At 47.2% G+C, this 14455-nt stretch overlaps 1 protein-coding gene across 4 annotated transcripts in view; it reads right to left on the bottom strand.

Moving 5' to 3' along the window:
- The window catches only part of LOC140734296 (pleckstrin homology domain-containing family A member 2-like), a 111353-nt gene that overhangs the window by 53581 nt on the left and 43317 nt on the right, over positions 1–14455 (bottom strand). For all 4 annotated transcript variants that reach the window (XM_073058092.1, XM_073058065.1, XM_073058083.1 and 1 more), the window contains exons 3-4: positions 12268–12324; positions 4160–4208 (exon numbers count right to left, since the gene is read on the bottom strand). In XM_073058092.1, coding sequence (XP_072914193.1) covers positions 4160–4208; positions 12268–12324 — 106 coding nt within the window. The remainder of the gene's footprint in view (positions 1–4159; positions 4209–12267; positions 12325–14455) is intronic.

Below are 14455 nucleotides of genomic sequence, written 5' to 3'. Positions count from 1 at the left end.
AAAAGGGGGGAGTGGGAAGCATAAGAGACACATTCTGTACTGATCAATAAACCAAATGTTTGGCGTCAAATGACCTTCTCTGTTTTCTCAGGGCTGGGTGTGTCTGCACCCGCACCACCCATTGCCACTCCTCTTTCTGTCCCACACCCCTCCAACCTCACCATTCCCAACATCCTCTGCTCCCGCCAGATTTACAAACTCTCTCTCCGCTCCATGTTGACGAATACAGTACTTTGTGAAAGTCTTAAGTGTTTTTTTTTAAAGATATATATACTCCTAAGATTTCTGCACTGTACAAAGTAATGAGAAATTATAAATGTTGATCCAACAATCACAGAACTTTATGGCTCAAGGTCTTTCAGCCCACTGTTTCCATACTGGCCAATAATATTTCATGCTAATCCCCCACCACTGCCCTACGTTGAGGTGTCAGAAGGCGAGTCACTTGCTGCAGGATGACCTCCCTCATCTCAGTCTCAAATGATTGACTGTCATCCTAAAGAAGTCCGTCATTCTAGATTGTCCCATTAGGCAAACATCCTCTCCCCGTCCACCAGTCGAGCCCTTCACAACCTTAAATTCCAATAAAATCATCCTCTATTCGCCTCACAGTGTGCGGCTCCAATTGGCCACCTTTCCTCATTATACAAAGCCTTCAGCCCAGGAACCTACACAGTGAAAACCATCCTTCTTCAGTCCCTCAGCACATAAACATAGATGCAGACAGATACAGCTCAGATACAGGGGAGCACTGGAGGAACTCAGCAGGTCAGGCAGCATCTAAGGAGGGAAATAAACAGGGTCTCAACCTGAAAAGTAACCCGAGTATTCCCCTCCGTAGATGCCGCCTGACCTGCTGCGCTCCTCCAGAATTTTGTGTACGTTGTTCTGCAGGATCGTTTGTGTCAGCCCAGAAACAGACCCTTCAGTGCACTGACTCTCTGCCAGCCATCAACGGCACATTGACACCACTGCTACACGAATCCTATTTTATTCCCCCAGCATCCCTGTTGGGGCGCATTCTGCAGTTAGGGTATATAACAAATATTGAGCTTAATAGCAGCCATGCTTTGACCTTTAACATACAAAATGTCATGTAAGGTTGGTTCGAACAAGCCCCTTCCTCCGAAAGGGTCTCATCTAGTTTCAGTGTCTCTCCAGATAATGGATCCCGGCATATATGATCAATAAACTCTTCCCAGGCTTCCAGCTGGGTACAGGTATTGATTATACTTGATGCTTCAAAGGCAAGCTCTGCCATCTTTGGAGCCTATTATCGATTATAACCATTGATTATCAGTTATAATCGATACCTATCCCCGGCTGTAAGCCTGAGAAGAGTTTATTAGTCTCCCCAGATACTTTGTTCATGTTACAACAATCCCCCCCAAATACATTTCCCCAGATTCTACCCCTCAGCCACACCCTCGGAGCAATCTGTAGTGACTAACTAGCTACCAACCTGTACATCTCTGACACATGGGAGGAAGCGGGAGGACCTGGGGGGAAACAACGCGGTCACAGACTGAACATGCAAACACCACACAGTCAGCAAGCACCCAAGGTCAAGGCTGAACTCTGGACACAGAAGTTCATCCGGTACCATCCCAATTTCCCATCTGAACACACTAGCTTATCAGACCATCTAGAGTGGGTTTAAACTCACAACTAGCCCGCACTGGGAAAAGATGGCGGATTTCCGCAGTTAACCAGATGTTTTCCCAACAATCCAGTGGTTTTGTGGTCATCGTTGCTAATGTTAGCTTTTCATTCCAGTTTTATTCTGTTACATGAACTTGAACTCAGCGGTGACCGTGATGAGATTCAAACCCATGTCACCGCACTAATCTGCCAGGCCTCTGGATGTGGCTCCAACCATTCCAATTAACAATGGGACATTTGTCTTGTTTTATCTTTCGCCAATTTGATTCCCCTCCAGCTGGAATAACGTAGGATTGGGATGTTAGCTTTCCAGCTCCTCTTCCTTACTTACGTTTACAGCATTCCTTTGAGAGCAGCATCTCTAAACATAAAAGCTGGGCACTCACCAAAGCAAAGCCAGTATACGTAGAAATATTGCTGAAATTGGGAACCCAACTGCAGTGGGAGGGGAGGGGAATGGAGGGCCAAGCTGAGGGGAAGGGAAGAGGACCAGGCTGAAGGAAGGGAAAGGGAAAATGAGAGGGGGTCAGGACAAGGGGAGGGGAGAGGAGGGGGAAGGGGACAGAGGGCCAGGCCAAGGGGAGGGGAGGAGGGTAAAGGGAAAGAGGGACAGGCCAAGGGGAGGGGAAGAGGAAGGGAAAGGAGAGGGTCAGACCAAGGTGAGGGAAGGGGATGGAGGGTCAGCTGAGGTAAAGGGAAGAGGGGCAGACAGACAGAGGAGGGAGATGGAGGTCTTTCACAAGTGGTTTCATGGCTACCACTCGTAGTTCTTAATTTATTGAACGAATGGAACTGAGATGGGGAAAATTGAGTCCCATCACCATCATCAGTTGGGATCCTTGGATTAACATGCCATCTGGGATGGAACGTTTCAGATGAGATTAGATACACTGGGTTTATTTTCCTGAGGCTGAGGAGTGACCTGACTGCAGTGTCCAAATTGATATGAAACCCTCTCCCAGAGTGCAGGCATTTAACACCAGAGGGCTGAGCTTTAAGGCGAGGAATGGGAGCTCTGAGGGGATCTGAGGAAGATCTCTTTCTCGCAGCTAGAGGACGGCTGGAGCCTGGAACACACTGTGTGAGAGATGGCAGAGAGAAAGTCTATCGACAACATTTAGTTGTCCAGACAAGGACATATGTCAGCAAGACAGGCGTCAAGTGCTGGAAAATGACATTAGCATAGATGAGTATTTTGATAGATAGATAGATACTTTATTCATCCCCATGGGGAAATTCAACTTTTTTTTTTCCAATGTCCCATACACTTGTTGTAGCAAAACTAATTACATACAATACTTAACTCAGTAAAAAATATGATATGCATCTAAATCACTATCTCAAAAAGCATTAATAATAGCTTTTAAAAAGTTCTTAAGTCCTGGCGGTTGAATTGTAAAGCCTAATGGCATTGGGGAGTATTGACCTCTTCATCCTGTCTGAGGAGCATTGCATCGATAGTAACCTGTCGCTGAAACTGCTTCTCTGTCTCTGGATGGTGCTATGTAGAGGATGTTCAGAGTTTTCCATAATTGACCGTAGCCTACTCAGCGCCCTTCGCTCAGCTACCAATGTTAAACTCTCCAGCACTTTGCCCACGACAGAGCCCGCCTTCCTTACCAGCTTATTAAGACGTGAGGCGTCCCTCTTCTTAATGCTTCCTCCCCAACACGCCACCACAAAGAAGAGGGCGCTCTCCACAACTGACCTATAGAACATCTTCAGCATCTCACTACAGACATTGAATGACGCCAACCTTCTAAGGAAGTACAGTCGACTCTGTGCCTTCCTGCACAAGGCATCTGTGTTGGCAGTCCAGTCTAGCTTCTCGTCTAACTGTACTCCCAGATACTTGTAAGTCTAAACCTGCTCCACACATTCTCCATTAATGATCACTGGCTCCATATGAGGCCTAGATCTCCTAAAGTCCACCAACATCTCCTTGGTCTTTGATGATTAGAAAGCAGAATGCACAGGGACAAGCCCCTTTACCCAACATGCCTATGCTGAACACAAAGCCAAATTAAACAATCTCTTCTACCTGTACAGGATCCAGATCCCTCCATTTCCTACGTATCTAAACCTCTTAAATTCCACTCTTATATTTCCTTTCCCCAGCACATTCCAGTAATTGAACACCCAGAATCACTCTTAAACATTCCCCCCTCACCTTAAACACACACAAGACCAAAAAATATAGGAGCAGAATTAGGCCATTTGGCCCATCAAGTCTGCTCCGCCATTTCATCATGGCTGATCCAAACATTCCCCTTAGCCCCAATCTGCTGCCTTCTCCCAGATCCTCTATTACAGGTAGCACAGACATGGGATGGAAGACTTGCTTCTCAGCTGTATGGCTCCGTCGTTCCATGAAGGATTTAAGCCATTAGATTATATCTACCATGCACTACGACCAGAACTGCAACAGAATGCTTCAGAGACCCATGAGATGAGTGCTTGCATTATAAGTATATCGATATCAAAGATAAGCACTTACCGAAGCAAAATTCAGCTTTTGGTTTCTGCTTTGCTGTGGCTTCACTGACCTGAAAACCAAGCAGAAATCGGATTAGAAAATGTCCAACACCGCATTCTCGATTAAAAAGATACTAAGGCTTGTGGCCCCTTGAACAGAAACTGAGAATACCAGAAACACTCAGCAGATCAGGCAGCATCTATGATAGGTTTTCATCCTGGATGTTAACTCCTGGTTCTCCTTCAGTTTGCTTTTATTTCAGACCTACAACAGTGGTAGTGTTTCTATTTCCTGAGCCCCTTTTAAAATCTGCTGTGGGGATGACAAGTGAGAAATTGAAAGGGTATTTTCTCCAGTGGAGGTACATAGAAAACACAGGAAAACATAGAAAACCTACAGCATAATACAGGCCATTGGGCCCACAAAGTTGTGCCCAACATGTCCCTACCTTAGAAATTACTAGGCTTACCTATAGCCTCTACTTTACTAAGCTCCATGTATCTACCTAAAAGCCTCTTAAAAGACCCTATCATGTCTGCCTCCACCACCATTGCCGGCAGCCCATTCTACGCACTCACCACTCTCTGAGTAAAAAACTTACCCTTGTACCTATTCCCCAGCACCTTAAACCTGTGTTCTCTTGTGGCAACCATTTCAGCCCTGAGAAAAAGCCTCTGACTATCCACAAGATCAATGCCTCTCATCATCTTGTACACCTCTATCAGGTCACCTCTCATCCTCCTTCGCTCCAAGGAGAAAAGGCCGAGTTCATTCAACCTATTCTCATAAGGCATGCTCCCCAATCCAGGCAACATCCTTGTAAATCTCCTCTGCACACTTTCTATGGCTTCCACATCCTTCCTGTAGTGAGGTGACCAGAACTGAGCACAGTACTCTAAGTGGGGTCTGACCCGGATTCTATATAGCTGCAACATTACCTCTCGGCTCCTAAATTCAACTCCACGATTGATAAAGGCCAATACACCATACGCCTTCTTAACCACAGAGTCAACCTGCACAGCTGCTTTGAGTATCCAATGGACTCAGGCCCCAAGATCCCTCTGATCCTTCACACTGCCAAGAGTCCTATCATTAATACTATATTCTGCCATCACATTTGACCTACCAAAATCAGCCACTTCACACTTATCAGGGTTGAACTCCATCTGCCATTTCTCAGCCCAGTTTTGCATCCTATCAATGTCCCGCTGTAACCTCTGACAGCCCTCCACACTATCCACAACACCTCCAACCTTTGTGTCATCAGCAAACTTACTAACCCATCCCTCCACTTCCTTAACCACGTCATTTATAAAAATCACGAAGTGTAAAGGTCCCAGAACAGATCCCTGAGGCATTCCACTGGTGACCGACCTCCATGCAGAATATGACCCGTCTACAACCACTCTTTGCCTTCTGTGGGCAAGCCAGTTCTGGATCCACAAAGCAATGTCCCCTTGGATCCCATGCCTCCTTACTTACTCAGTAAGCCTTGCATGGGGTACCTTATCAAATGCCTTGCTGAAATCCATATACACTACATCTACTGCTCTACCTTCATCAACGTGTTTAGTCACATCCTCAAAAAATTCAATCTGGCTCATAAGGCAGGACCTGCTCTTGACAAAGCCATGCTGACTACTCCTAATGTACCTTGAACAAGTATAAAGAATCCAGATTTCAACTCAGAATAAAGGATTGTGCATTTAATGTGGAGATGAGAAGGAATTTCTTCTCCCACAGGATTGCAAACCTTTGGAATTCTCCATCCCTGAGAACTGTGCAGTCTGGACTGAGAAACACAGGTGCTTTGTCTATAGTGGGATCGAGGATTATGAGGAAACTGGAAATGGTGGAAAGAAATAGATCAGCCTTAGTGAGTGGCAAATTTGAAAGAATATGTGGGTCTACTTCTATCCCTGTTTTTGTGCCCTCGTGAACAGGATCTTTATCTTCAGGAAGGATTCCACTATGAAATAACGGAGTAGAATTGAACCATTTGGCTCATCGAGTCTCCTCTTCCATTCAATTACGGCTGTTTATTTTCCAACCCTATTCTCGCATTTTTGCCCTCAACCCTTAAACCAATCAATCTGTGCTTTAAATACACCCAATAACATGGCCTCCAATCCCTTGTGGCAACAACTTCTACAGATTCATCATCATCCTCTGGCTGAAGACATTCCCTTTTCATCTCAGTTATAAAGGAACATCCCTTTATTGTGAGGCTGTTCTGTCAGATCTTAGACTCTCCCACCACTGGAAACATCCTCTTCATGTCCACTATATCCCGTCCTTTCGGTATCCAGTAGCTTTCAATCAGATTCCCATCCATCCTTCTGAACTTCATGGACTACCGAACCAGAGGCATCAAACCTTCCTCATACATTAAGGTTGTATTTCCTCCATTTCCTAGGAGCATTCTTGAGAACCTCCTATGGACTCTCCTCAGGGCCAGCACATCCTTCCTTAGATATGGTGTCCAAAATTGCTCTCAATATTCTAAACGCAATCTGACCAACAGCATTATAAAGCCACAACAGTAGATCCAGTAAGAATGCTCAAAATGCAAAGAAAATTTATCAAAGGACATATTAATCTTCTAGCAGGCATCCAGAGTAGAACTAAGAAATACAATAGAATCACTGAAATATCACACAAACAAAAACTAACTTTGTATTATCTCCATGTTCTTCACTTCTCCTGTCCCTTAAATTTACCTCAACTGAGCTGGTATCTACTGTGATGTTTTAAAAAGTTGGCACCCTCTGACAAACCAAACACAGGCAAATGGGAAGACCTTGGATGGTCATCTTGGTCGGCAAGGGCAACTATAGGCTGAAGGGCCTGCTCCAGTGTTGTATGACTGACACCCTGACTTTGCAATGGCATCCTATCGCGTCTCGCCCATTCTCCCAGCCTGAGGTAAAAGCAAAGTTACCGCCTCACAACATCAGAGACCCAGTTCAATCCAGACCTCGGGTGCAGTTGGTGTTGAATTCGTATGTCCTCCTTGACTGTACCCAACATCTCAAAGGGGTGCAGGTTAGTAGATTACTTGGTTGCTGTAAATCGACCTCCAGTGAGCGAGGAGAATGGTGGAGGGTGGAGTACCAATGAGAGAGAATGGACTACAAATAAATAAACAAATGAATGGTGCTAGTGGGACTCAGCGGCGACTTGATGGCTTTCTGGTACACTTCAAACCCATCGCAAAATAAGCCAAGCCGCATCCTCACCCACAGCCCATTCCACTTCACGCTAATCCTATGCACCTCCCTGCCACCACAGGCTGCTCCCTGCACTTCGAATTAACTTTCGAGAGACGAACGGATTAACTAACACTACTTGGAAGTGCCGAGCAGTTCAGACTGATGAAATCTTCCTCTTGTGAAACAGGCCACGGTTTGCGGCTGTGGGGCAAGTCCAGCCACAGGCGAGGTCACTGCCCCTACCGGCTCTCTGCCCTGCGGGTGCGGCACCTCGGCCAGAGGGGTTACAGCAGCTCACACAACCCCTTCGCAACTGGACCAGAACATCATGGAGGGTTTAAGCATCAACAATACACCTGCAGTGTAGGGCTGTGGGCAGTTGGTGGCTGTTTACCATGGGTAAAGGGGTGTTGGAAATGACAGTCGTCTTCTCACTGAAGCTCCTCATCTCACAGTTCTCCCAAAGCTACTGATTTATTAGTGCACATAATCGCTGCTCAGGAATAATGGAAGAAAGGGCGAAGCAGGCCATTCAGCCCATCAGACCCTCACTGCCTCTGAAGGAACTGGTACGTTTTGGAGCACATTCCTTTCCTATTCCAAATACATTTTAGAAATTGTGATGGAATGTAACTCCATCAGCTTTCTGGGCACAAATCAACCATCAGAATGGTCCACGAAACAACCAGCCACTTGTGCGGGGACAGTTCTCATTTCTCTTCTGGACGCACGGCTCATTTTGCTTTGACATCTCCTTTAGGTCTCCACTGCTCCAAACACAATCCCCAACATCTGTTCAACTCCTGCCCCTCACCTCTCTAGAATCCCAGTAAGCTCTCCTCCAGGCCTCACCAATGAGCATCTGATCCCGCACACGCAAACTCTCCGGAAGTCGGAACGCGGTTATGTGCTCCCCTTCCCTCCCGCCAAGTCAAAGAGAGTTGAGAATCCAGGGGAAGTTCCCAACGTGCCCGTTTTCTTAGCTGGGGTTGCACCTGTCCCACACACGAGGATAAGGTGACATGAGCGTGCATGAACTGATTCCGACTATGAGAGGATCACCCAGCAATCTTCCCATTCTGTTGCCCCCTTCTTGCCCCTGTTCCATTGCCTGTGATTGGACTCCCCATGGCTTCAGGGAGTGTGCAGTACACAGAATAGCAACAGCTAGTGATGACGAGCCAGGCACGTCACGTCTTTCTCTTTGTGTTCTCTTCATCAATCAGTAGGATTCAGCCAGCACACAGGACCAATAGAAGGGTGTGTTTAGAAACTGCATTCAGGTATCTACCAGCATCTCATTACATAGAGGGGTAAGGTGCGCCACAACCGAATAGAGCAAACACTTCCCTTTGAACCAACCAAACTTACACTGAACAGGAACAAACCTCTCAGCCACGGGGTGCTCCCTATCTAGCTTTTACACTCTTGGAACTCAAAAGCCTCAATTCCTAACCACAAGTTGGGAAGAGAGTTCCAAACCTTTATCCCCAGGGATGCTACAGGGCCACCGATGCATTTCCGAGGCAGGATTGTGAGCGAATTGGAGGGGGAGGCCTTCAGGTGGTGGTGCGCCCGTGCCATTGGCTTTCGGAGGTGCTGTCAGAGTAACCGGAGTGAGCGGCCGTGCCACGACGTGGGGGGGGGGGGGGGTGTGGGTGGACAAATTGTTGGTCAAGCTGGGTGACATCTAACATCTCTGGTCTTCAGCAGGTGGAGCGTAATTTGTCTCACAAGGCCACAAGTCACAAGGAGGAGAATTAGGTCATTTGGCCCATTGTGTCTGCTTCACCATATGATTGCGCCTGATTTAATTTCCCTCTCAACTCCATTAACCTGCCTTCACCCCATAACATCTGACACCCTTACTAATTAAAACCCACCACTTTAAATATACCCAACGTCTTGCCCACAACCATCCATGTCAAAGAAATCCACAGGTACACCATCAGCTGGCTAAAGAAAATGCACCTCATCTCTGCTCTAAAGGGACATCCTTCTATTCCGAGACTGTGCCCCCTGGTCTTACACTCTCTCACTATTGCAAAGCATCTTCTCCATGTCCACTTTATCTAGGCCTTTCAATATTCAATAGAGTAAAATGAGATTCCCATTCACTCTTCTAAATTCCAGCAATTTCAGGCGTAGAGACATCCTTTCTTAGATCAGGGTCCCAAAACTGCTCGCAATACTTCGAATGTGGTCTAACTAATGCCTTAGAAAGCCTTGGCATTAAATCCTTTTATATTCTGGTCCTCTCAAAATTAATGCCAACATTGCATTTGCTGAATGGTGGAAAGAACTTGGCGTGTTTGGAACTGAGCAACGCTCTAGGACACCCCCACCTCTCAGAGGCCTCTATAGTCAAGGTCCTTTTGTAGTTCATCCAGATAAGTTGCCGGTCACTAGTGACTGCATGAAGAGTGATGGTGGAGGACAGTGAATGGCAAGAGAAGTTGGTTAGCTTCTCTCCTGTTGTAGGTGGTCAGTGTGCTTGGGCTGGCATCTGTGCAATCTCTTTCAGTTTTAGGACCAGACCACACGTGCCATCCTGGAAGATAAATTTACTCTACACTCAGGCATGTGTGGCTAGACACAGCTCAAACACCATCTATAAATTCACCAATAACACTACCACTGTTGGAAGAATCACAGGCATAAGCCTCCCCACCACCAGGGACATCTCAGAATGGCAATGCCTCGAGGTCCCTCATTAAGGACCCTCACTGTGGGGACTGTACCCTCTGCTCATTATGACCATTGCAGAGGAGGTAGAGGAGGCTGAAGACACACACTCAGTGTTCTAGGAACAGCTTTTCCCCTCTGACAGCAAATTCCTGAACAGACCATGAACACTGCCTTTAATACTACATATTTTTATTGTAATTTTTTTAAAACATCTGCCACAAAACAACAAACTTCACATTAGTGATAATAAACCCGATTCTGATTCTGTTGTCTTTATCGTCTCAAGCACGTGACAAGGTGGCCCAGCTTCGCTATCATCTCCAAGACCCAACCGGTCACTTGCTGGCCACGTCCAAAGTGTTTCTCCACCTAGCAAGCTAAAGATGTCTCAATAATATCTAACAATGAGATAAACATTTCCGTCCAGTGCAAAACTGAACTTCTCATCGACAGAAACAGTTTACACTCCACCAGTGGACACTGGGAAATCGCTTCATACTTTGTCACTGACCTTCGTCGACAGCGTGATACTAAAAGTAACTGAGCCACAACTTTTCATGCCAGAGCAAGAAAACCACCAACTGAGGAAAGTCCCAAGTCTAACAGGTTATTTCTTCATGCATAACCCTTGTAAAATTCCCAGTTTCCCTTCAACTGCGAATTTAGTCAGGTCCAAGTCAGTGAGAATCCCACAATGGTGAATCAACCTTCCTTGTGAAGACTCTAATTGTTGTGTACTCCTGAATCACAGACCGTCAACATCTGGCAGAAAAATCACAGCTGGCACAGCACTAAAGCAATTGCATCTGGTCTGCCAAACAGTGCACGTCAGAACCACTTTTCAAATGTTTGCATTAGCACGCAATCTATCTTTATCTTAATCGCAGTCGCCTGTCTTAATGCCTCCATCTTTGGCTTCTAGCCAAACGCTGTCCAAGTTATGTTCCCCGGGACACCGCACAACACTGAGGGCATTATGTTTCCTTTCTCGCAACACGAGTGGCCACTCGGCCCATCCAGTCCCTGCCGGCTCAGTGCAAAGCCAACAGTGCAATTCCCCCCACTATTTTCCCTGTAACCTCTTCGCTATCACATGTCTATCAATTTACCCCCACCCATTCTCCTACCCACTGACTACACTGGGAATAATTTATAATCTCCAAAGGAGCCATTAACAGTAGGGATGGGACAAGACCGAAGCACCCGGGGTAAATACCCACATGATCAGAGGGAGAATGTGGAAACTCCATACACACACAGCACTGGAGGTCAGGAATGAAACCGTTTCTTTACAGCTGCAGGGCAGCAGTACTACCTGCCGCTAGACAGCGTTGTAGACTAAACCATCACTGCCTGAAGATGTGGGCCTCCATCTTCCTTTACAAAACTATAGGCAGCGGTGTGGCCAACCTGATACTCCACCCTCCCCTCAACTTCAACGTCTGATAGGGAAAGAGCTGAAGTCAATTTTCGGCCCCGGTTTTTCATGGTGCATGCACTGTGGAAGCCCTTACGACATTGGGGTAAATCAGGGATGTGTAAATGTCTTAGGCACACGTACAGTACATAGCTAGGGTGCCCAAGGCTTTTGCATAGTACTGTAATTTTAGGTATTGCTCTGTAATGCTGTCACAGAAAAAAAAAAACAAATTTCATGACCTATGTTTGTGATAATAAACCTGACTCTGATCTGGGTCTCTACTGTGGACTGAGAGTGGGAAGGGGATAGAGAGAGGGGAATCAGGGTTGGGAAAAAGGGAAGAGAGAGGGGAGGGAGCGGGAAGCACCAGAGGCACATTCTGTAAAGATCGATAAACCAATTGTTTGCAATCGAATTACCTTGCCTGGTGTCTCAGAGCTGTGTGTGTCTGCACCCATACCACCCCCCCCCCCCCCCACCCGACCCCAGTACTCCTCCTCTTTCACCTGCTCCACACCCCTCCCGCCGCACTCCACCCTCACCATTCCCAACCTCCTTTGCTCCCGCCAGATTTACAAGCTCACTCTCTGCTCCACGTTTGACAAATACAGTACAGGGCAAAAGTCTTCGGCACCCTAGGTATGCCTACATGCCCAAGACTTTTGCACAGGACTGTACAATTAGTGCAGGGAACAAGCACTGAAGCGAAAGATCAACCACATTCTTACTGAACAGTACAGAAAGCACGAAGGGCTGAATGGCCTAATTCTGCTTCTACACTTTTAACAAAGTCTGGGTAGATTCGATACCTTGGAGATGTATGGTAGCTGCAGACTGCCGACATTCTGAGCTCCAGGAGGCAGATTCTGAAAGAAAACAAAGCAGAAATGGACGTTATTAGCCAGTTGTCCCCCTGTGACTTCCCTTGTTGAATGCATGAAGCAGAACCGAGGGAGGTAGGCCCTGGCAGGGTGAAGCGGGCATTCCTGCTGGCACACAGCACTCAGCGCCCGTGCAGGGATGAGGGCCAGTGGGGCATCACCATCCATTAGACAGAGAATGCAGTGATGTCACTAGACTGGTAACCCAGAGATCTGCGCTGCGCTTGACATCAGGTCAAACCAGGCATTTAGCCGAAGCAGTCAAAGGAATGGTCATGCATCTCCACAGAACGTCCCCAGCCCTACACAGGGTGTTCTCTGCTGTGCTCCCTGTGACTGGTGTAGGAACATAGAAAATAGGTGCAGGAGTAGGCCATTCGGCCCTTCGAGCCTGCACTGCCATTCAGTATGATCATGGCTGATCATCCAACTCAGAACCCTGTACCTGCTTTCTCTCCATACCCCCGATCCCTTTAGCCACAAGGGCCATATCTAACTCCCTCTTAAATATAGCCAATGAACTGGCCTCAACTGTTTCCTGTGGCAGAGAATTCCACAGATTCACCACTCTCTTGTGTGAAGAAGTTTTTCCTCATCTCGGTCCTAAAAGGCTTCCCCTTTATCCTTAAACTGTGACCCCTCGTTCTGGACTTCCCCAACATCGGGAACAATCTTCCTGCATCTAGCCTGTCCAATCCCTTTAGAATTTTATACGTTTCAATAAGATCCCCCCTCAATCTTCTAAATTCCAGTGAGTATAAGCCTAGTCGATCCAGTCTTTCTTCATATGAAAGTCCTGCCATCCCAGGAATCAATCTAGTGAACCTTCTCTGTACTCCCTCTATGGCAGGAATGTCTTTCCTCAGATTAGGGGATCAAAACTGCACACAGTACTCCAGGTGCGGTCTCACCAAGGCCTTGTACAACTACAGAAGAACCTCCCTGCTCCTGTACTCGAATCCTCTTGCTATGAATGCCAACATACCATTTGCCTTTTTTACCGCCTGCTGTACCTGCATGTCCACTTTCAATGACTGGTGTACAATGAAGGGGCAGATAACTTCGGGATAATCTGGTGTTTTGGGGTTAAATTCCAGTGAGGAGCGGGGACGAATGAAGCACTGCCACTAGATCAATTATACCCACTCATCAGGGAAACCAGTGAATCTGTGGCGACCATCCATGCCAATCCAACCCAAGTGCCATTCCCTGGGCAGTCAAATCGACTTCCCCCCCCATCCCGATTCTACCACTTCAGGCAACACACTGGAGGCAACGCACGGTGACCATTCACCCGACCAACCCACACGTTGTTGGGGTGCGAGGAGAAACCGGAACATCTGGAGGAAAACCAGGGAGAACGTGCAGACTCCACGTATACAGGAGTGCTGGATTGAACCTGGGATCCCGGAGCTGCCCTCTGCCCTATGGGATGGGGAATTCCAAACATTCATTCGCCTCGGAGAAGAAATTCTTCCCCACCTCAAAGAGACCAGGTCACACAGTGCAAAGACAGGCCATTCAGCCCACTGTGACCATGCTGACCCTCTCGGATCCCATCTGCCCACATTAGGTCAGCTCCGATGGGCAGCCCCCTATTCCGAGTCCCTGCTTCAAACTTCTGAATGTTCCCAAGGGACAACACAAAGGGATTTAATTGACAGTAAAGTGTTTAGGACCAGCTCTGGCGCTGCGCAAAGTTCAAGCCTGCATTTGCTCAACGAGCGAGCTGGGCGTGGACAAGGTGTGGCAGTGAGTCCTGTGCCCACAAAGCCTGCTGCCACTGCAGCCACCCCACGAAACAGTGCTTTCTCTTTTTGCAACAAAAGTTAACATCAAACAAAACTAGCACGGAGATGAACACAGGCTGTCGGTTTAAAGAACAAGCTGTGGGGAGAACTTCCTGTACCAAGGACCCCACCCAGGCCTCGCTGGAAGAGAGATGTGCAGTCACAAGGTGCTGAAGCAGAGGCAGTTATCTTGTGGCGTCACTTTAAGTTTCAATTTAAATCACCATTCTCACTGCATTCCAGGCGCCTTGATAACTGATCTGAGAAGTTGTCCGAATCCTGCATCACCCTCTCTGCTGGAAAGAAAGAAAGGCTGGCACCGATCT

Source organism: Hemitrygon akajei, chromosome 1 (assembly GCF_048418815.1).
Source record: "Hemitrygon akajei chromosome 1, sHemAka1.3, whole genome shotgun sequence".
Lineage (NCBI taxonomy): Eukaryota > Metazoa > Chordata > Chondrichthyes > Myliobatiformes > Dasyatidae > Hemitrygon > Hemitrygon akajei.
This window is presented reverse-complemented; position numbering and strand designations above follow the sequence as displayed.